The 21,357-nt window shown below is 35.9% G+C and overlaps 1 protein-coding gene across 1 annotated transcript in view; it reads right to left on the minus strand.

The window, feature by feature from the left end:
* VPS13C (vacuolar protein sorting 13 homolog C) overlaps positions 1-21,357 on the minus strand; it is a 75,370-nt gene that overhangs the window by 38,207 nt on the left and 15,806 nt on the right. Inside the window, exons 13-42 of the mRNA XM_072346039.1 lie at positions 20,775-20,902; positions 19,896-20,002; positions 19,063-19,234; positions 18,583-18,645; positions 18,092-18,227; positions 17,383-17,477; positions 16,600-16,742; positions 15,574-15,766; positions 15,326-15,440; positions 14,854-14,990; positions 14,312-14,438; positions 13,507-13,624; positions 13,035-13,164; positions 12,592-12,670; positions 11,563-11,702; positions 10,879-11,032; positions 10,411-10,487; positions 10,186-10,245; positions 9,052-9,205; positions 8,547-8,663; positions 7,993-8,096; positions 7,536-7,703; positions 6,460-6,764; positions 5,497-5,644; positions 4,751-4,853; positions 4,223-4,356; positions 3,195-3,351; positions 2,789-2,868; positions 2,143-2,202; positions 879-1,044 (exon numbers count right to left, since the gene is read on the minus strand). Of these exons, the coding sequence (XP_072202140.1) occupies positions 879-1,044; positions 2,143-2,202; positions 2,789-2,868; positions 3,195-3,351; positions 4,223-4,356; positions 4,751-4,853; positions 5,497-5,644; positions 6,460-6,764; positions 7,536-7,703; positions 7,993-8,096; positions 8,547-8,663; positions 9,052-9,205; positions 10,186-10,245; positions 10,411-10,487; positions 10,879-11,032; positions 11,563-11,702; positions 12,592-12,670; positions 13,035-13,164; positions 13,507-13,624; positions 14,312-14,438; positions 14,854-14,990; positions 15,326-15,440; positions 15,574-15,766; positions 16,600-16,742; positions 17,383-17,477; positions 18,092-18,227; positions 18,583-18,645; positions 19,063-19,234; positions 19,896-20,002; positions 20,775-20,902 (3,870 nt within the window). The remainder of the gene's footprint in view (positions 1-878; positions 1,045-2,142; positions 2,203-2,788; positions 2,869-3,194; positions 3,352-4,222; positions 4,357-4,750; positions 4,854-5,496; positions 5,645-6,459; positions 6,765-7,535; positions 7,704-7,992; positions 8,097-8,546; positions 8,664-9,051; positions 9,206-10,185; positions 10,246-10,410; positions 10,488-10,878; positions 11,033-11,562; positions 11,703-12,591; positions 12,671-13,034; positions 13,165-13,506; positions 13,625-14,311; positions 14,439-14,853; positions 14,991-15,325; positions 15,441-15,573; positions 15,767-16,599; positions 16,743-17,382; positions 17,478-18,091; positions 18,228-18,582; positions 18,646-19,062; positions 19,235-19,895; positions 20,003-20,774; positions 20,903-21,357) is intronic.

The following is a 21,357-nucleotide window of genomic DNA, read 5'->3' on the forward strand; positions in this document are numbered from 1 at the left end:
AGCATCTATTATAAAAGTTACAATGGTCATCTTATAACACTGTATTTCCATGAACATATATACATATATGATTCACAAATAATAACCTGTAGTTATTCTCTACAGTTAACGATAACTGATTTGATATAACAAGATTACTGCTAGTTTTTAAATTAGAACAGTTATCTTCTGGCACAAGTACAGTCATCGGATAACACAGTCCAACAAGAATCAAGACGACATCTAATTTGTAACAAAACGGGATACTGAATACAATCTATATTTCATTATCTCACATGCTAGGTCTTTTTTGTATAGAACAGCAAGGTCAGTGTAGTTCTACTTACTGAGGAAAAAAATGTTCCTGTGGGAAAATGAAAGGTGCCTTCAAAGTTACAATACAACAAACAACCACCATAAACTCCATACCAACAGACTGGCAAACTCTGAGCTTCCAAACAACACTAACAGAGGAATGAATTCACAAAACATCCTTAAGGGGCCTACATGTAAACACTTGTTCTATTTCAAGGTTACAAATACCAATTATCATAAATAAGCACAAGGTAGAGGAGAAACTCAAGCTGAGAACATCTCTTTGCTTCACTATGGCTCAAGAGCATGTGTTGCTTTTTTTTTTTTTTTTTTTCAGGGAGAGAGTGGGTTGTTGGTTGTGTGTGTGTGTGTTTATACCAGTATAAACTGGAGAACAACATAGTTAATACTTCTGCATTGAGAAGGCTTTGATACTGTTTACTGCAACATCATTTGTTTCACTTTATAATAGAAGTCTACTACTTAGACACCACTTACTGGTGTCACATGAACTAATGTCTTGTGAAATCAAAGTCTAAATGCCTCTGTATAACAAAAGCCTGGACTTTCTTTTATGACAATACCTGGTTTGAGGACTCTTCCTTTTTCTTTTTCGTCTGTTTGAGGCTTGTGGTCTGGTGCTTTATCAGTGCTGGGAAGAGCACCTGATGGAACACTGAAAGTGAGAAAACTCATGATGGAAATCAAAGCCTCTGTGTGAAGTACTATATCCAAACATGAAAAGACAACCTAAAATGAAGGCAGGGAAACAAAGGAGCGTTGTTATTTTCTACACAATACCAGTTTAATAACAACACAAAATTATTGTCACAATTAAAATTCAGCCTTGCTTTTCAGCTGCATTCCATCCTTTCTACCTCCTTTAACTTAACACCGTACAGAAACTCCAGAGTACATGAGGGAGGTATGGAAGAGAAGCTAGAAAAAGCTACAGAGCCTGCCTAAAAATCACTCTTTAATGTAGATCAACTTCTTCAGTAAGCTTTGAGTTGTACCGCATTTTATTGTGGACCACAGTGCACTTTGGCTGAGATCTTCACAGCCAAGGAGATACATTTCAGTAGAAATTAAAAGAAAAAAAAAAAGATTCAAAATTTGACACTAGAACAAAGTGCCACAAGCACATTCACTATTACTTGAAGTACTATCTAAGCACCTTTTCCTAATCAAAAGCAATTCTCTGAAAAAATTAGTTTTACTGATATGCTATGTGATATCAGCTTTCTTGACCCTCAGTGAAGCACATCAACCACCACAAATTCCACATAGGGCTACTAAGAAGCAAGGTTCACCTAACACGATTACTTCAGTGGAAACATTTTTCAAAGCAACAATTCCCATGGACAGCTTACTTTAACAATCACCGTAGTGATGGAAAACTACACATCAGTACCTGCTTTCAAGAAAAGCAAACAGCACTGACTGAACACATCACTTCTGAGGATGCTCATAAGATCCCAATCTTAGGAACCTCCAAATTCTGCAGTACCTGGCCTCGTTTTATATGCTGTCTAGTTTATGTTCTGTAAGCAGGGTGGGGGAAGGGGAAAGGAAAAACCAATTCATAAATCCTGTAATTGGAAATATCTCCTTAAAAACTTCAACTAGCCAGAAGCCTATAGCTTCTATTGCCAAGCTCACTCATTAATCAGTAATAACCATTTATAAGTAATTTCTTTCCTCAGTTGTTTTTTTTTTTCTTTGAGTAACAAAATATAAAGTAGTAAGTTTTAATGATTAGAAAGACTTTCTTCTCTGTAATTAACAAGTTCACACAAATGGCACTATTCGAGCAACTTAATGTTATGAAATACATCCCGTGCTTACATCAATGTTTTGCTTGGTGCTACTGTAAGTAGTAACAAAATCAGGTCCATCTGCATCAGCCTGAAAGAGGAGAAAAAAAAAGCCAAGCACACAGTCAGTTTCTATTCCACGCATCATCTAACACCTCCTCAAACGTTTTTATCCCCTGTAAAGACTGCCTATGGCTTAAACCCCACCTATCAATTTTGAAAAGGTACTACTCTATTTTTTTATTTTTTTTACAAGGAACACATTTGGGTTACACCATGTGTCCAACTCCCTAGTTTGGTTGATCTCATAGCCCTCCTTTTTTATGTTTTAATAAAAAGTATTTTAAAGTTTTGTTACTCATATACATTAACCATACCAGCTATTTTATATGCAGCCCAAGACAATTTCATTTAGCGTGGCTTAGGCAAGCCAAAAGATCCAACATGCATGGCACACACTGATATCAGCAGGCATACTGCTGGCTTTGTCAACACACATGGTGCAATGGAGAGCAAAAAGGTGATGATAAGAGGAAAAATAGGTATCCAGGAGAACTCATAAGCAAAATATAAATCTTACAGATTGTAAAAAAAGCAAGAAAAAAGATCCCATGTAGGCTAAGTATGGAAGCTTTACTTTACTCCCCAAATAATCTCAGTTAAAAAGGTATTGAAACCTTTATGTATTCCATTTTCAGAAGAGGCTCGTCTGTCTTACTTGAAGAGTTAATAATACAGAGAGGATCTCCATTTGAATCTGCAAATAAAGAAATAAAATACTAATTAATAGAAATGCTTTCCATTCACAAGTTTTCTTCCACCCATGGAATTCCTCCCTTATAAACTACACTTACTGGGATAGTGGCTATAAACACATCTTTTCACTGCAAAGCTGCAGATGAAGCATGACCTTGTGACATGCTATATTCACTACTACTGTTCTACTACTAGGGTCATTAATTTAACTTGGCATTTAGCCTCTTATTTGTTTGGTTTGTGCTACCTTTGAGCACAATACCCTCTGGCACAAAAGAGGACTGCAGGCACTGTACAAACTGTACACCAGTTATCTAGAATACCTACCAGTTATTTCAGTGCATCTCATAATTATCTTTTTCAGATACGCTGCTGCAGTCAATTCATGATTTCTGATTTTGGTTTTGGTTCCAAGCTGTAATACGTTTAGAATGTGTAATGGATACCTCTCCTTCTGAACTTGCTTCATCAGGGTTATTACAACCTTAAATAAAGGAAAATAATTAATTTTAACTATTTCAGTTAAACTGCCCAGAAACATGGTATGTAGTTATAACTAGACATTCAACAAAAATTGTAAGAAAAAAAAAGTTATTTAGTATTATTTAGGCTATTAATTACAATTATGGTTTAGTTTTGAATAGGATGCTATGGGCTAAATACAGAAAAAAAAACAGTTAATAGAGATTATGCTGATCTGGAAGGAATGAAGTAGAAAACTGGGGGTCAATGTGAATTATGCTTTTAGCAATAGGTACAAAAAAGAAAAAGCTGTGGAATGTTTTGTAAACTCATCTGAAAATTAAACAATAACGAGATGTAGCTTCTAACACTGAAAATTAAAAGGCCATACTGAGTTCCTCATGTTTAAGAATCACAGACATCTTCAGGACAAAAGAGGTACTTGGATGACATCTAATTCACAAACATCTTTGTTACTAGACTGCTTCTGCATTTTTCCTTTACTTCATCTACAAACACCCTCAGCCCTGTGTTCTTTACAGTAAGGATATTAGTTCTAGCTTACCTACTTCAGCCACTTTGTTATTACAAAACTCCATGCCATGTTATGAAGGAAAGACTAGGTGAATGCAGAGGATAAGGAAAAAAAAAAAATCTTTTTCCCTGTCAGATATATTGTGTATGTTCAGTATTCTATTAATACCATATCATACCATGCAGACAAAGGAAAAAATAAAATAAAAGTAGTACTCAAAAAATCCTTGTAAACTAAAGAATCTGGTTCCAGATTTTTATTATTTCATCAGTTATTACCTCTTTCTTTAAGTAATTCTAAATTACAGCCAACTTCTGATAAACAGAAGAAACAGTAAGTTTTATAAATGGATATATACCTCCTTGATTTCAAAATTAAGCAGCACATTGATGACATCTTCGTTTAATGCTCCTTTTCTCTTTTCAGACAGTACTCCTTCCGAAACACCCTTACTCTGTATCAAGGCTGATTTCTCCATTCCTTTGATTTTACCTGCAGCATTAAATAAATTAGTTTACTTACCAAAGTATTCATTCAGCTCAAAAAACAAATTCAATTTTGTCTTTCCATTCACATGGCTTAAACTCATTTGACATATGTTAGCAACAATTCCACAAAGCTCAGAACTTTGGAGCAAGAGAAGAACGTAGAAACACTCTGGCAACAAGGATGCTGCAATCTCAATACCTTGCAACTTCTCAGCTAATAAAATTGCCATTTGGTCTCCCTCGATAATGTTTTAAGTATGACCACTGTGTTTGCAAAATTAAAGAGAGCTTACTACTGCCATATAATATTCAGACCTAAGCTCATTTTCCAGATAATACATGATTTTCATTATTCATGAAAGCTAACACGCTTCATATTTAAGGCAGTTTTCTCTCACCTTCCTCTTGCAGTATTTGTTTTGCATTAGTTTGTTCTGCTTCACCAAGGTTTTCTGTCAACACTTTGAGGAAGACATTCAAATCCTCTTGACTTACCACAACCTACAAAATCACAGATCACAGTTTTCATCAGAAAACAACAACAGTTCTTTAAAGTTTTAACTGCTATCAAAGTGTAACAATGTTTTCTGGCGAGATTACGGATGCTTATTTACAGTTATTTTGTCAGCACTGTCATTTCTTGGGGAAAATAACAAACAATAATAATTTTATAAGCACTTATTTAAAGCAACAGGAAGGTTATGACTTCTTAAAGCTTTGCTTACAGTACTGAGGTCTTTAATAACGTACTAGAAATTACATGCTACCTCATGACATTTTTACTTCCTCTTTTATCTAAACACACAGTATGCAAATAACCAGCCTACACAATTTTCTTGAGATCACTAGAGGGTAGCAGGAAACACATGATCTAAGTTGTTCTTGCCATACAACAATAGCCAAGACTTACTGACATCCCTTTCAGTTCTCTTTTTTCAGCTTAGGAAACACACACAGGGAGTTAAGTATTTAACAACACTTTCTAACTTCAATAACTACACATATAAGTTAAATGCTACTGACATCCCTGTAACATTCCTCAGCTAACAGCTTGTAGCTCGTTCCACTTTTGTGACCAGAAGTATACAGATTAGTCTCACAATAAGTAGTATTATGAGCTTCTCAATAATTGAATTCAACTTACATTCATTGTATCCAGATACCCTGTGACCTCCAACATTGGCAATTTGTGAAACCAAGCTGCAGCTAGATTTCGATTGACAGACAGGCTCAAATTAATAGGGTGAAGTATCTGAATGTCCTGATGTGTCAAACCTGCCTCCATACTAGTTCTTAAAGGATAAGGAGAAAAAAACCAACAGTTAAATCATGCTATGTTTTTTAACTCAAAACACACTAAAATATCAAGTTTAATAGACAAATATAGCACATGTGTCCCAAGCAGAACAATATCTTATTTCACTTCTTATCTGTATGTTCCTAGGTTAACATGTTAGTATGAGAGCTGACCCAAAATTAATGCCTCCAATTTTATTATGTTGGTCCACAATATCAGAGGTAGATGTCAGTAGCACGACAGTACAGGTTGAACCTTCCCACCAATATTCTGCTACATTCCCTTGCCATGTAACAAATGGCAGCAGAGGGGCAGTCTGACACAGGGAGTCTGACGTGGAAGTATGGAAGAAGCAGAGATGTGGGATTAAATTCCTTAATGTGGAAAAGACTGCACCCATTGACATTCATCATTGCCAGATGAATGCTTCCTGAAATGCATGTCAGCACAGTGGCGACAGTGACATGAAAAACAAGGAACGTTCCAGACAGCTATGCAGGTTTTTAGGAGTACATCATTCAGGCTCATACTCATCACAGGTGAGAAGGTATAGCTAATGATGGCATTTACACTGAAAAAACAGCTTTTTGTAGTTGACAATTTGCACTATCAAACAGCGTTACTGTGCTCTTTGCATACTTTCCACAGAAATAAACAGGAGACATTACCTTCAACTGACATATTTTAACAGCAAATACTTGACTGCCACTAACCAGGATTTATAAACAGATTAAAATAAATAGATTAGTATCTCACAAAGTATTAATATTACCAACTAGCAAAGGCACTACTTGATGAAATGCACTTTACCGAGACAGTTTCAGCTTAGTCAGCTGCACATCCATTTTGTCAATGACTGGAGGAAGCAAACTGCCTTCTGGAGACGCCAAGCTAAACTGGTTTTGAATCTTAATCAAGCCAAGATCTACAACTATAGCACTGAAGGAATCTGAGGACTGAGGAATGACTATAACAGGTGCTTTTAAGTGAATGTCCATAGCAAGTCGAAAGCTCCTTTGAGCCAGATCTTTCACGCTGGTAGCAGCCTTTTCTGCAGCTTGGGCTGTAGCAGCACTCAGTGCCTCCTTAGCTGTCTGAAAGTTGTTCAAGAAGGTCTAGGAAAAAAGTTGAAGAGATAGGAAAAATACAGCTATAAATAGGGTTGTTTATTTTTAACCTCAACTAATCTCTCATTTTACAACACCAATAATAACCAACATCAACTCAACGTTCTACTGCTTACTGTGTTAAATTTTCCCTGGGGCCAGGGAACCCTTTTATCATGACATCTGTTATAAGGCCAAAAATCGTACTGACCAGTACAACCCAATGATTTTTAAACTCATCACTTTGCCTCTGCTTCCCACCCACATTACAGGCAAAGTTCTTTTATCTCATCACCTTCCAGGGAATACACTGTTTTTAAAGCCCCTCTATTTTGTCAGTGAATGCTAGTACTTAGTGAAGTCAGCAGTTAGTGGAAGAGAAATCACTAATGCTTTACAGAAGTCAAGATTTACAAAAGGACAAGTGATTTACAGATTCATTTGTGGTCCTCATAGGATCTCAATTGCAGAAAATTCTTTGTCTCCAGTGTTAACTCAGCTACGTTTGCACTGACCTCACTTTTTTCCCTGGGGGTTGGGTGTGAGAACTGAAATGCCTTAAAAGCATAGGTGAGGTGAGGGGGCACAGAACAGCCCCCTATAAGGGTTGCAGCATAGTAGTTTTTGACTTTCAAATCAGTTATAATTGGCCTATCTGAGTTTATAAGTAGTACATAAAGAAAGCTGAGTTTCTGAAAGAGTGATATTAAGTTTTTCTGAGCTTGCAAATTGGGAAGGCTAATGAACACATTACAAGTCACATAAAGAAAAAAGACTTACCAGCAAAGATACAAGAAATTTGTGAAGGTATACTACTTGAATGCAGCCTACTTTCAAAGATACAGTACCATCCACTTTTGTCATATCAGTATAGGCTTCTCCCTCAGTAGCATATGGATATAATATCAGACTGAAATTGAAAACTTCATCTCCCACTATAGATATAGCCTAGAAAGGAAGAAAAAAGTACATAGCAACCATCAGTAGCTTTTAAGAAGGTACTAAGAAGAAACAAATGTATCATCAGCCTATCAGATATGCTAATAACATAAGTCTTTTCAAAGAAAATCAATTTGGACACCAGTTCCTCTCAAAAAGCCTTTTTTCACCACTTCAAGTGGGAAAGAAGAATTCATGTGAAATCAAGTATTTTAAAGAATGGAGTAAGAACATGCATTACACTTCACGTGCACGCACAGAATTAATGAAGAAGCAAGTAAGACTCAAAAACTTGTACTTTTTTATGAAGGGTCCTTGTATCAACATCTGTAACAACTATGTCTTTAAGTCGAGCAAAGAATTCCGTTTGATATGACTGAAGAAGAAGAGATGAATCAAGACCTGTCAAATGAAAGAACAAACAGTAGAAGCAAAGTAACGCCTAATTTTGGGGCAGTAGGGACAACACAAGAAAAATTTGATAAGACTTTCCCCTTACCATCCCTAATTAATACTGCTACAAAAAATTCTGTTGTTCATCCCATATCGAATTCAACAAAAGCCTCAAAGAAAAAACAAAACCCACATATATTTTAAAAACCTTGTAAATACTTGATTTCTTCTTTTGTTTTCAAACAAAGTAGGTCAAACAGGTCATCTACAATTTCCACAGCAAGGGACACAGTAACTAAGAACTCTGTCACACCCAAGGCATTTGAGACTTAAAGGAAAAGAAAAAAAGAAACAACAGAAACAACCCAAAGAAGTGGAAAACAAGGAAAAAAACATGGAAAAAAACAGATTTGTTTTGAAATTAAACTACAAGATGAGTACTAACAGAAAATGCAATACCTTGAATCTTGATTTCTGCAATGTTCTTTTTTTCATCGCAAAGACTTAAAGAAAAGGCATCCAGCTTGGCAAAGAGCTTGAAGGCAAAGACATCCTTATCCTTAGGAGGTCTCATCACTAGAAAAGATAGAAGGCGTTTTCTCAAGACACAGCACACATGTTTTCAGTAAAGCTCCCGAAAGCACAGGAGGCCTGTTTCAGCTTAGTGACTGCAGCATTCCAATGATTCAATGCAACTTCCTACAGATTCTTCCATCACCTAGCATGTTGGAATCTGCTCCCCTCTGGGCCTGTTATTTTAATATATTTTTCTAGCACTGTAGGAATAGAAACATTTTCTTCAGGCTTTTCTCTCCAACAGTCTTCCAACCCACTGAGGCACTGTGACATAAGCCATGATCCTCATTCAGTCAGGCAAAACTCATCAGATTCTCTAGCATTTCATATTTTTGCCAACACATGATATATCTGTCCAGACCCATCATTCTGACAAACAGAAGGGTACCTTTCTTTAATGTAAGGTCATCTCGTTGCTTTTCTTCTGTAGTTGGTGTCTCTCTACTACTTCCATTTCCTGATGGACTAACAGTTGCTAGAAAACTGACAGCAGACATAAGGGCCTCTGTATGCAGCAGAATGTTAAGTGATGAAAAAGCTACCTGGTGAAAACATGAAACTCCACATCACAAAGCATAGCTTACAGGTAAAAGAGCACATAACAGAGCTGTATTGCTATTGGAAGCACAGCAAGGACAGCATGCATTACCAGCAACAAATAATAAATGGGAAAAAAAAACGTTTTTGTAAAGCAGAAAAATAGTAGGCTTAGAAAATAAGTCAATGTGACAACAATTCAGCAGCTGTAACCAGTAAGCTATTGCTTCCTCAATATAAACATCAAATGACACAAAATGAATTTAGAAATGTAAAGAGAAGCAATTCCTTCTCAGATAACCAGTTTAACAAGACACATGTGGATCAAGGCAGTCTAACCCAGATCAGGATTCATTCCACTCAAGCACTGTGTTCTGTCAAACTCAGACTCCTTGCATGCTTGAACCATAATCCAGTACAAGATGAAAGGATAAGAGGTAGCGGACTACCATATAGATACTCAGGATAAAGAAATTTCTGGGCAACTAGACTAAAGGAATCCAAAAAGATGAATAAAGCACCTGCCTCGTAGTTTAGCAAACCATATTATGCACTTGAATCAGCTTGGGATAGAAAAGAGCTCAAATCCAGTTCTTATGGACACATGAGTCACCCTGAAGAGCTAGAATGCAACACAAGCTAGAATCAACCACACAGAGTAAGTGGAGTTGTCTAAATATCAGTACTCTCCCATAGGGTTGAGTCAGTCAATTCCATTCAATAACACTGAAATAGAAGTGTCACTTCCTGCTGGAGCTCCAGGAGCCTCTTCTTGGAAAATAAATAAAGCCAGTGATATCTGCACTTCCCTGATAAAATCTGCAGATACTTGTAAGCTTGTAATTACACAGCTTTTCTCCACAGTTAAGAAACAAACTAACATGCAGCTCTTACATTAAGTGCATAAAATCTGACACGTGCTTCTGAGCTTTCAGGCTCCCTGGTGCAAGAGGAAGGAAAACGAAAAAAAAAAACCTCTACTTACTTGAATCTTCTGTTCAGTGTTGCCAAAAACAGTCCGAAAGTGTGGACCATTCCTGTCAGCCTGAAACGAATGATCAGCAGAGGGGTTGTTAATTCAAATCACCCTCTGGGCTCTTAAAATACAAAATATAACATACTCCGTAAATAGAAAGTCAAAGACTTTGTAATGTACAGGGGTGGTTTGAACAAACAAAAAAAATCATCCTTTAGAAAGATTAACTTTTACCTTGATATATTCCACCTTCAGAAGATCTAAGCCAGGCTTATCAGATGAACTAATTAAATGAAGGGGCGCTTTTTTAGCTGTAACATACATAAAAACAGACACAAAATACCCAACAGTTAGTAAGACTTCTTTCAGTGAGCCATTGGCATTTGTGCCTTGAACACAGGGGTTACCTTTCAATGCAGTTTGTTGACACACAAATCAGTGGTTTGCATTCAAGTCTAAACCAGCAAGTCTGTATTCTCTCTCTATCCAAAACTACTTATTTATCTGCTAAGCATCAGGGTGGCAGTCCACAACTGACAACTGTACAATTGAGACAAGCACTGCCAGTGGAAAGTTGCCTAATACCAAAATACTATGCCTGTAAAACTAGAGCAATGTCTGAATTTTAAGGAGCACAGAAAAAAAACAGAGAATTTCAGACTAACTACTATAAATACACACAATATATTATGCCTACATTACCTCCGATTTCATAGTAATCCAAGCTTATTGTCTTCAAATATGATACAGCTGCTAAATTAAACGTTCTGACAGTTGCTTCTGTCCCAAGGTGCATTACATCAAACACAAGTACAGTTTCCTCAGTTTTTTCTTGCTTGGTGAGTTCTAGCAGAACCTGGACAAATAAGAAATAAAGTACTGCCATCTTTTCACTTGGAGAGTTTTCTTTGCTCAAATAAACAATGAAGGAATGCTAGTAGTATTAATGCCTTGTTTATACCTGATGGTCACAGACACTTTATGGACTTTGCTCTTTGAAGGTGACCTGCCAAGTTACTTACTTTGTTCTTCCATTCCATTTATTCTCTGGGGAAGGAATTAAGGGGGTACTGGTGTCTAATTGAGAGTTGGAGTATAATATAGTGATTCCAGAAATGGGCTTTTAAAAGATTTTTATTGTTGTTTGTGCTGTATTACACAACTTATACACAGACTTGAAGAATACACATTTTACTCTTTATGATTTATAAATAGAAATAACTAATATGCATATACATATATATATACACACACACACACATTTTTACCTTGGTAAATATGCATCATGTGCCCATAAACTTGGACAACACTTGTAATAGAATAATGGGTTTTCTTATATGAAGTAGCTGTTATATAGAAGATTAAGATAAAATTCAATAGACATACCTCTTTAATTTCAAACTTCAGTTGAAGATCTGTCAGTTCCTCTTTAGCAGATTCCTTATTTCCTATTTCTTCTCCCTTACTTAGTGTCCTATCGCTTTTCTCACAACTTGCTTCAAAATCAAGATATTCTTCTTCAGAGTCTGCAGAACAGAGGTGACCTCCTCCTTAATACGCTTTCACCAGGAACAAGGATAGATCTTCCCATTCTAGAACCACTTAAACCTAATCTGACAAAGCACACTTTTTACATCTATCTTGCCATCTTCCCATTAGACGACAATGGCTAAGTGACAAAAATTGAAGCTCTACTGAAGAAAGCACTAGAGTTTAGCTGCAAAGATTCTAGATAAAGAAAGTACACTTATAAACTCCCAGAAGTAAATTTATCATGTTCCACTGTACACATTTTTTTTCTGGAACAACTAGGAAAATAAACACTCAAAACCAAAGCATCAATCATTGATTTGCCACTTGCTAGTCTTGCCCTGTATTTACAGAGGCACAGGAGCTTCACTAATGCAAAACATTTCAGACAGCACACCCGTAATGTCTGTAGCAGTATTTCTGCCATACACTGGCTATGTATGAAAGAATATGTGCTTTAGATATCTTACTTAACCTTTTCCATGTGCCTACTCCAAAGTAGATGTCTTTAACATCAAACTCTTGAAATGGCAGCAGCAGATTCATTTTTGACTAAAACAGCGATGACGTGGCATGACATTTGACTGGATTACATTGGATTGCTAATTGCATCCTAATGCAATTGCTATTAACAGCACACTCTACTTATTTTTGAAGAGGTTGCTTATGGAGAATATGAATTTATTCCAAAAAAGGTTTCTTTCTTTTCTTAAAAAGCATATGTAGTATTCTGAGGCAACAACAGCATTTTAATAATCTTCTTATGCACTGCAAGCTAGGGACAACTGTACTTACCCCTACTGTCCTAGTAACAAGCTTTAAGACCAATATTTGCCTGAAAATGCTAAGTTATTCGATACATTTTGCCATGCTCTTTTTTCTTACCTGACACCATTTCTGCTAACAAGTGGTGTGTAGTAAGCAACCCTTTGGCATCAACAGGAATTGTGGGAATAGCTGCTGCCTAGAGGGAGAATTAAAAAACAATCAATATTTAAGTTTTCATAGCTTGTATGTTGAGTTACACTTTCCAATGATGATAAATCTTTAAGCTGGCCTTTCATTTATTAATCATTTGAATTTTGGCAGTATTTATACTGAAGCCAACATGACAATGACAAAGATGGCTCTGTTTGAATTAGCCAGCATGTTCTGATGTAAAGTAGTAATGAAGACACTTTGCACAGCTCAGATGAGCAACAGATCTTGTATTTTAGATAAAAAAGTGAGCAGATACTAGGAGGAGTTCATGTAACAATCTCTTTGATTTTGTTGTCAAAGGGTTTTTATTATTATTATTGTTTCACTTTTATTTCTGTTCAGCTTACCTTTGTGCTTGGAACTGAAACAGACGACATCTGAGGTAATGGAATGCTATCAATCAGATCAAAAATTGCCTTGATTTTCTGGTCAGAAACCCTGATATGCACCAAAGGAAGCCCTCCGGACACTTTAAACCTTAAGAAAAAAGAAATCTGGTTCACTCTAAGACAAAAGAAACAGTACACGCTAATTCTTGACTTAAAACATTATCGATAATAATACTAATATATTAAAGTGAATCTGTATTAAAAGCAAGCATTGCCCCCATTAAAATCAGCTTTTCATTCATTCATTTAGTTACTTCATTAAGTTAAGGTGAGCAGGGAACAAATAGTGAAGAAAGGCTTTGTTAAAAGTTATAAGCTAACTAAGACATTGATGGCTTCACATTCCAAAGAATAAACATTTTTTTTTCTTTTCTCTAAGTACAGAGTAATTAAAAAATAAAAATAAACCCTCTCAATATTGATACATTACTTTGGCATTCTAGTATCTTTCTCCACCATTGATTTTGCCAGCTGTATATGAATATCCATAGGCTGTAACATATGTAAAGTTGATGAACGCTGAAAACGAGCCTTCTTCCAGTCCTCACCTGCAAGTATTAAATCCATTTAGATGAAACACATTGCTTGCTAATTGCTATGATTAGAATACTGTGAGTTTTTAAATAGCACCCCCAGGAAAAGCTGAAGAACCCACTCACAAACTGAAGCAGTCAGAACAATTTGGGTGAGATACTTTAAGGAATTTTTAACAGAATTGCAATATTCCTTAACATTATATTGACTTGGCAGTGTTAAACTCAATTCCACACTTAATGATGCGCTTGAATACAAAAATTTTTTAAAAGTAACCTACCATTTTATTGACTATAGAACTTAAGTCCAAATGAATTACTACTAAGGCTAACTTCAACCATACTTTACAGCATAGTAAGGATAATAATAGTCCTATGCATTTCTGTTGCTCCCTAGTGAAGTAAATAAATAGTGCACAGACCTACAACCAAAACACAAGCAGATGTTTTAAGAGAACTAAAAAGGAAATTTCTCATCTTAATACCAGAAGAGGTGGGTGTTTGTTTTTTTTAAACTAATCTGTTTACCTGAATTCTGGGTTTTTTTGCCTTTTTTCTTTAAAAATGTATTTACTAAATACAGAAAGTTATACTTCAACAATCCTCGGAGTAAACAGGTTTTTTTTAGTGAACAGCTGATTATAAGTTCAAAAGCATTTTAGTAAACAGCTGATCATTAGCATAAAAGTTTTGTTTCCATACCTGCTCTTCCAAAAAGAAGTTGCACATTTTTTATTTCCACATCAAACTTGTCATAAGCTTTGTCCATAATTTCCTCTAAAGATGAAAAACTAGAAGCTTCGCTACTGCCTTGATTTATGCTGTTCAGCTAAAAAACACGAGGACAAGATAAGTATAAAACTCACAGACGTGATATTACATCCAGTGATGGTGTAAAAGATGATTCGTGTAACTTTATGATCACCAATTGGATTATTACACAGAAGATACCTTAATGTCTTTCACACTTCCCTCACCAAGGCTATTAAATTCTTATTTCTGATAGTGCTATCGAATCACGCAATTCATGTAATATGAAATGAAGTCTTATTTTTAATTTAAAAGTTTATGTTTGAAGTACAAACAAAATATTTATTTAGTCTATTAAATTCAAGTTAAATAATTGTCATTTTTTAGTTTCATAGAAATAACAGAATCAACTTTTAAAATCGAGTAAAAACCTTATATCCTCGTATAGTACTAAGAGGTACCTCATTCTAAAGAAAAAGAGATCATTTATATACCTGAAATGTACCGAAGTCCAAAATCAGGAAATTTGAATTTTCATGGTAGAATCCTGTCTGTGGGACCACAAGGTAGGAAGGTTTCAGATGAACCTTCAATTCAAGGACTTTCCTCATTTCAATAATATGAACTAATCCTTCAACAAAAGAGAATGGACATTACAATTGAAACGCTACTCACAAGTAAAGCATTTTTCCAGGCCACATACGAAGAAATATTATCTGAAATATATAACACAACCTAAATAATGACTTTTTAAAAAGTTTGCTTTCCACCTAAACTGACTGCTCTCCATCAAGAGAACATCTGCTATTCCAAGTTTAAAAACCAAACAAACAACAAAAAAAAAAACAAGGTAAAAAGACATCCAGTAATTCTATTTAGCCAGCAATCAACACACAAAGCTTTACAAATCATATAGAAATGTTCTACAATATTCCAAGGTTTGCCTCCCAGGGAGATGTCCCTTACCTGTAGCAGTTCGTTCCTTGATTTCTTCAAGCTTCATTAGTGTGGCTGATGTTAATCTTTCAAGATCCATTCCCTTACTTGTCTGGAAGAATTCCACCATTGCATTTATTGTCCTCTTTTAAAGACAAAGAGACAAGAATTAATAACGTATTCATAATTCACTCAGCAAAAACTACAAAATACATCTTAACCATGCAGCAGCTTAAAAAAGAATCACAAAAGAAAGAACAATTTTCATTAATACTCACTGCATCATATTTTATTTCCACAGGCTGTGATTCAATGCTAAGACTTTGATCAGCAGTACTATCTTCAGGGTTAATATTAAACTCTATGTTCAGGAGAGAAGACTTGCTATCCCCAATGGAAGCCACAAGAGATGGTACAATGTTCTCTTGTCTCAGGCCTGTAACGTACCAGTTTTCAAGCTTTGCTTCTACCCTAAAGAAGACAGGTGGCTAATTATTATATAAATTAAGACACAGAACAGTTCCATCTATGAGAAACAAACAATATCAGAAAGCTTTTGATAAAGGAAAACAAGAAATCAAGCTAGCTTCACAGGACTAACACACCACATGGTTAATAAACTGTAACATTAATAAGTAAATGGTATGGCATACCTCCTTTGTACAGCTTTTCTGGGGGTTGTGATCCCACCTTTAATATTACACAAAACTGTTTTCAGCAAAGTATTTCCACAGTTCACAGCTGAGCTGGCTGTGAATGTATGTTATGTATGAAGTCAAAAGATAACAGAACTACAGATCAAACCATGAACAAATGCATGCTCCTTTCCCAGACATTGGAACCGTTATTACATCACTGTGTAACAATAACTTGTGCTCATTATTTCTGGTTGTTTTCTCTTAAAAGAGCAAGGTCTCAGCCTTCCATGTGCTGGTTTCTATGTACTACCCACAATACACAGGGATGGATTTTCTTTTCTGTATGAAGTAAGCAACATCACATTCAGTAGCTTGGCTGGAATGTGTTAGCTAAAGCACTGTGCATTGCTTAAATAATTAATATACAGCATTTCAATGCATGGATTCAATAAACAACTCATTCACATTCACACAGAGCAATAAATAATATTCCTTTTCTCATATCATTCAATATTATTCACAAAACTGACAATATCTTCTAATTAGCTAGAAAGAGTGAAAGAAAAAAAATTGATGTAAAAAAATAAATATAATACTCAAGAAAAAAAAAAGCTGTAAGAAGTTCACATTAATGTTTCTACGAAAATAAAATATAAATCTAATTACTTAATGGCTTGTGCTCCTGGGCGTTGTGATATTTTTGTACTCAAATCAATTATCTGTACTTTAAGAGTTTCTGCCACATTCTTGTCTTCTTTAATTGTAAGAGAAGTGCTTACCAGCTTCAATGTCACAATATGGGCAATATACTAGCAAAGAGAGAGAAAACTGAAATTAGTCATCTTCATCAAAAACAATTTTCTGAACTCCTAATTTAAATGAATCTAATGAAATCTGGAGTTACAGCTAAACCAGCAGCCATACATTCACATGCAAGAACCTAGGAACAGAGAACTTTCAACCCTCACCAGACATTTCTGTAATATAAAACATGGCATTTCAAGAAATGCTGAGGTGAGTTGAATTTTCTTTCTACTAAGAATTCACAGAGGTTTTAAAGTGTGAAAACACGTGTCAAAAACACATTTTGCCTCTGTACTATTTGTGACAACGTGAATCAGCAAATTAAGAAAAACTGAACCATGCTCCAGAATCGATTTATACCACATTTCCACGTGGTATTGACAGAAATGAAAGCATCTTTACACTTGAAATTTATCTATATCAAAAAATGAATCTTTTCTGACACAAGCACATTGTTTGAGTTTTGTTTCTTCTTTGCTGGTCACAGATGCTTGCTGCTGCTCTAGTCTTTTCCATTTATCAAGAACATGAGCTCATAGGATTGTAAGAGAATACAATGCTGCCACTTAGAATTCAGAGCTTTCCCACATAAAGCACAATAATTGAAAGATTTGTTTTTAAACCATCCCTTTAAAAGCTGTTTACCTGTTTTGGTAAGGAAAGGTGATAGGAACTGTCACTATAGCCAATAGCAGTAAAAAGCTTAGCCTTCTCTTCTGGTGTCATTAGTTCATCGATAGCTAATAAATAAATAAATATATACATACATAAATAAAATCCACAAAAGCTTACATTTCAGCTAGCAACTAGAACCAATTTTCCTCCCACAAGTTTTCTACCGTACTTAAGATCTGTTGACACAGAACTCCATATTGCAGCGAAGTCCACTTCGTAAAGTAATAAGTAGCATTATTATGGCATGGCATTATGTATGTAGTACTGAAGTTATCACCATTTATATTATGAGGCGATTCACATCTTCCAAGAATGAAAAGAGCTTTTGAGGAGTGCTATTAGAACCACTTTCTCATTTAGGTGGCAAATCACCAGAATACAATATTTCAATTGTCACCCATAAAACCACAGCTAAAAACTCTATACTCTTCTCCTTAGAAGGTTCTAAAGCGCTTAAAGCTATTTCAGAAATATGCCCTATTTTCCAACTCAATCATCAATAACAGAAAACAAAATCACAAAATAGATCAATACCGCATGATACTGTCCATTTCATACTCACTTTTGTACAGTAGGAAACAAGACATACTGTAACTTGCTTCTTTGTCTATATTTCAATCAAGTATATAGAAACTCACCAGTCTAATTAAAAAGTTACTATATTACAGCCTACACTTACTTTCAGGAACGGATGATTCTTCATCTTCCTTTTTTTTAGATTCTCTCCTACCCCAGAAACCACTGAACCATCCTCCACTTTTTTTTTCAACTTCAGTGGCTTTCTTCTTCAGCAGTTTCTGTCCTGATCTTATTGTCTACAAAGGAATCATCAAAATAAAGTAGACAGTGTGGTAACAGCTGCACGTGTTTGATTTGAATACCTGCAGAGCTAGTCTTGAAATAACAGAAGTCAACAGAACAAAACAATCATTTAAATAGAGATGACTGCAGAGAGGTACAGACTAGACAGCAGAAACAGCACACACAGTGGTAAGTTCTAGGGAATGGTTTCCAGCTTGTAAACTGATTTATTCCTGTCCTCGAAAGACTGGAAGCTTGCCTTCTTTGTTCCCCCATTCAGCTATAATCATCACCAGAACAAGATCCTGTAATGATGAAACAACCCCATTGGAAGTGCCACAATATTACTGAACGGAAATAATTTCTTACCTCAACTTGTGCCTGTTGTCTTGCTAGGACTATATTGAAGACATCAAGCTGTTTTTCTAGGTCCTGTAAAAATACACGATGAAATCATCTGCTTCTCAGTCACATTTAGGAAAGTCTCACTGCTACAATTTCTCTACCAATCCTTTCCTATTTACTCTCCAGTTTCTTTCTAGACACACTCCTTTCTTTTAATGGGTACATCTGCTTCTGAAGCCTGACGTTAGACAGCTTAATTCTTATCTTACATTTCAGTAAAAATACTAAAGTTTATTATCCTACAACCAAGAAATGTTAATTTTAACATCATTCCAATTCTTTCTTCCCCCACCAGGTTACGCTGGGCTTCTGATTACAACTGTCTTTCTAGAACTCTTATGCTCTAGGAAAACCATCAATCTTGATTACTGTTGTGCATATTTAATTCTTTAAACGTAATCAAGGGACCAAAACATACCCGCCCTTGATTGAAATACTGCATACCTGAATTTGTCTCTGAGTTTCTTCTGACAGCTTGCTCTGTGTCAGTTTGTTCTTGTATGCATTTCTGTAAGTCTTCAGAAGCTGCCTATGCTGTTTCATGTTACTCCACGACCACATACGAGTACACCTTCTGATGTGAACTTCAAGAATGCTGTCACCTGCATACTTCCACCTACAATAAATCCACACGTGAATAATTTCATACTTCATTTTGTGCCCTGCAATTTAGAAACAGCAGAAGCAGTGTTTTATTAATATGCAAACACTTCCCTTAAGCTATTCACTTACAAAATTTTAAATGGTTTCTACCTCAATTTTTGAAAAGACCGATGGCTTATATTGCATGTCTGATGAACTATAAATTTACATCCACTATTGACTTCCACATGTTTACAAATCTGGGCTGTAAAAGCATAAAGAACACTTAAGCACTTTGATAAGTGGCATCAATTCATTATTCAGAAAAAGATCCATAAGAAACTAAGAGCTAAAACTACAGTTGACACGTTTCCCTTTTAAAACTAATTTTTTCTTTAGCCTTTCTAAAGTTGTACTCTGGCTCTACTCTCTACTCTAGAGAGATCACTGGAATCTTGTTCAGAGATTCTGGAATCAAGGTTAGTTTTTTAGGCCATTTTCATCACCTGGCTCTTTCACATCATTTCTTCTGCAAACTGTTTTTACTTGGCCATGCAGGAGCTACATTAAGTTATAATGATCAATGCAATCTGGTTTTAAAACCACATTATCCACTAAAGAGAATGATAAGACTGGAAAGGACTCAACACATCTTGACACATCTCTCAGAGAACACAAGACCAAATGCAACTTACCATTGCCTGGCATTTTTATGGAGGCATACATTTGGCCTGTATTTTCTGTACGGCGCATTGCGAACCATGTAATCTATGGACTCCAGAAGGTCAATCATGCTGAGGTACTAAACACAAGAAAACAAGTTCCTTAGCAAAGGTTCAGATTTCATTACATGCAATATTTCAAATAGAAATATATGTTTATAAAGGTGTCTTCAGTGCTCCACAAACTACATAGAAATTTAGGCCTATGCGTTTCCACTGCTACTTAAAGTAGACCAGCAGCTATACCTATTGCTCTTGGAGGACACTGACATCTGGATTTCTAGTTTCCCTGAGATAGAAAACAAATTTACTTTTTATTTCTAGTAGCCTTCTCCAAACGTAGCCTTGAACTTTCTCAAATAAATCTTATTTTATTCCTTTGTCAATATTTCCCCAATACTGGAAGTGCATTTGCACTAATAATATTGGCACTGTTCTCAACACAGACTACATTTAGGTATCAATGAGAGTTAAAAATACACTTAAACTGTAAGTTATATCTGAATAAACAATAACATTGCTAAGGAGCTATCAAAATGAGTTTCTTGGTACTTCAGTGGACTTTGTTGCCAAAGCCAGTAGACACCATTCATTCCTACCCTTGCTTTTATCCTTACTTCTCTTCCATTATACTGTTGGCTTATAGTTTCAGCAGATAAAGTAAAACAAGGGTTAATTATAAGAGATTCCATTCTCTGTTCTGTCCTCACAGCTACAGGTAAAAGGGCCAGAGACCCTGAATCTAAAGGTGGGGAGCCACTGTTACACAAGGATCACATGTTTTATTGCAATTACTCCTACAGCTCCTCACAAACTCTGAAACAGGTGATAAGTGACACCAACCCAACTTACCTGTGGCTTTGTGAGTTCAATAGCAATTCTCTGTACTTCTACATTACAATCGAGCTTGGGAGTTTTCAGTTCCACTTCTGCATTTGGGTTGATAAAAACTCTTGCAGAAGCTGATACTGGTCTAAAAACTTAAAAGATTAAAAAATTGATATTAATTTAATTCAGGAAGCCATCTTAAAAATACTTAAGCCCACTGCCTGATATATCAACTACTCCACATAATATGATGTGTACACTGAAGACCCACAGAAGCAGTTCAGCATAGTAAAGTGCAAGGTTTTGCACTTGGCTCAGAGTAATCCCAAATAGGTATACAGATGGGGAGAAGAACTCCTTGAAAGCAGCACTATGGAGAAGGACCTGAGGGTCCTGGTGAATGAAAAAATGAACATAAGCCAGCAATATGCAGCTTTGAAGGCCTGGGCTCCATCAGAAGAAGGGTGGCCAGCAAGGAAAGGGAGGGGATTGTCCCTCTCTACTTTACACTTGTGAGATCCCATCTGGAGTACTGCATCCAAGTCTGAGGCCTCCAGTACAGGAAAAAGAGGGAGTTGCTGGAGAAGGTCCAGAGGAGCCACAAAGA

Source organism: Excalfactoria chinensis, chromosome 10, assembly GCF_039878825.1.
Source record: "Excalfactoria chinensis isolate bCotChi1 chromosome 10, bCotChi1.hap2, whole genome shotgun sequence".
Lineage (NCBI taxonomy): Eukaryota > Metazoa > Chordata > Aves > Galliformes > Phasianidae > Excalfactoria > Excalfactoria chinensis.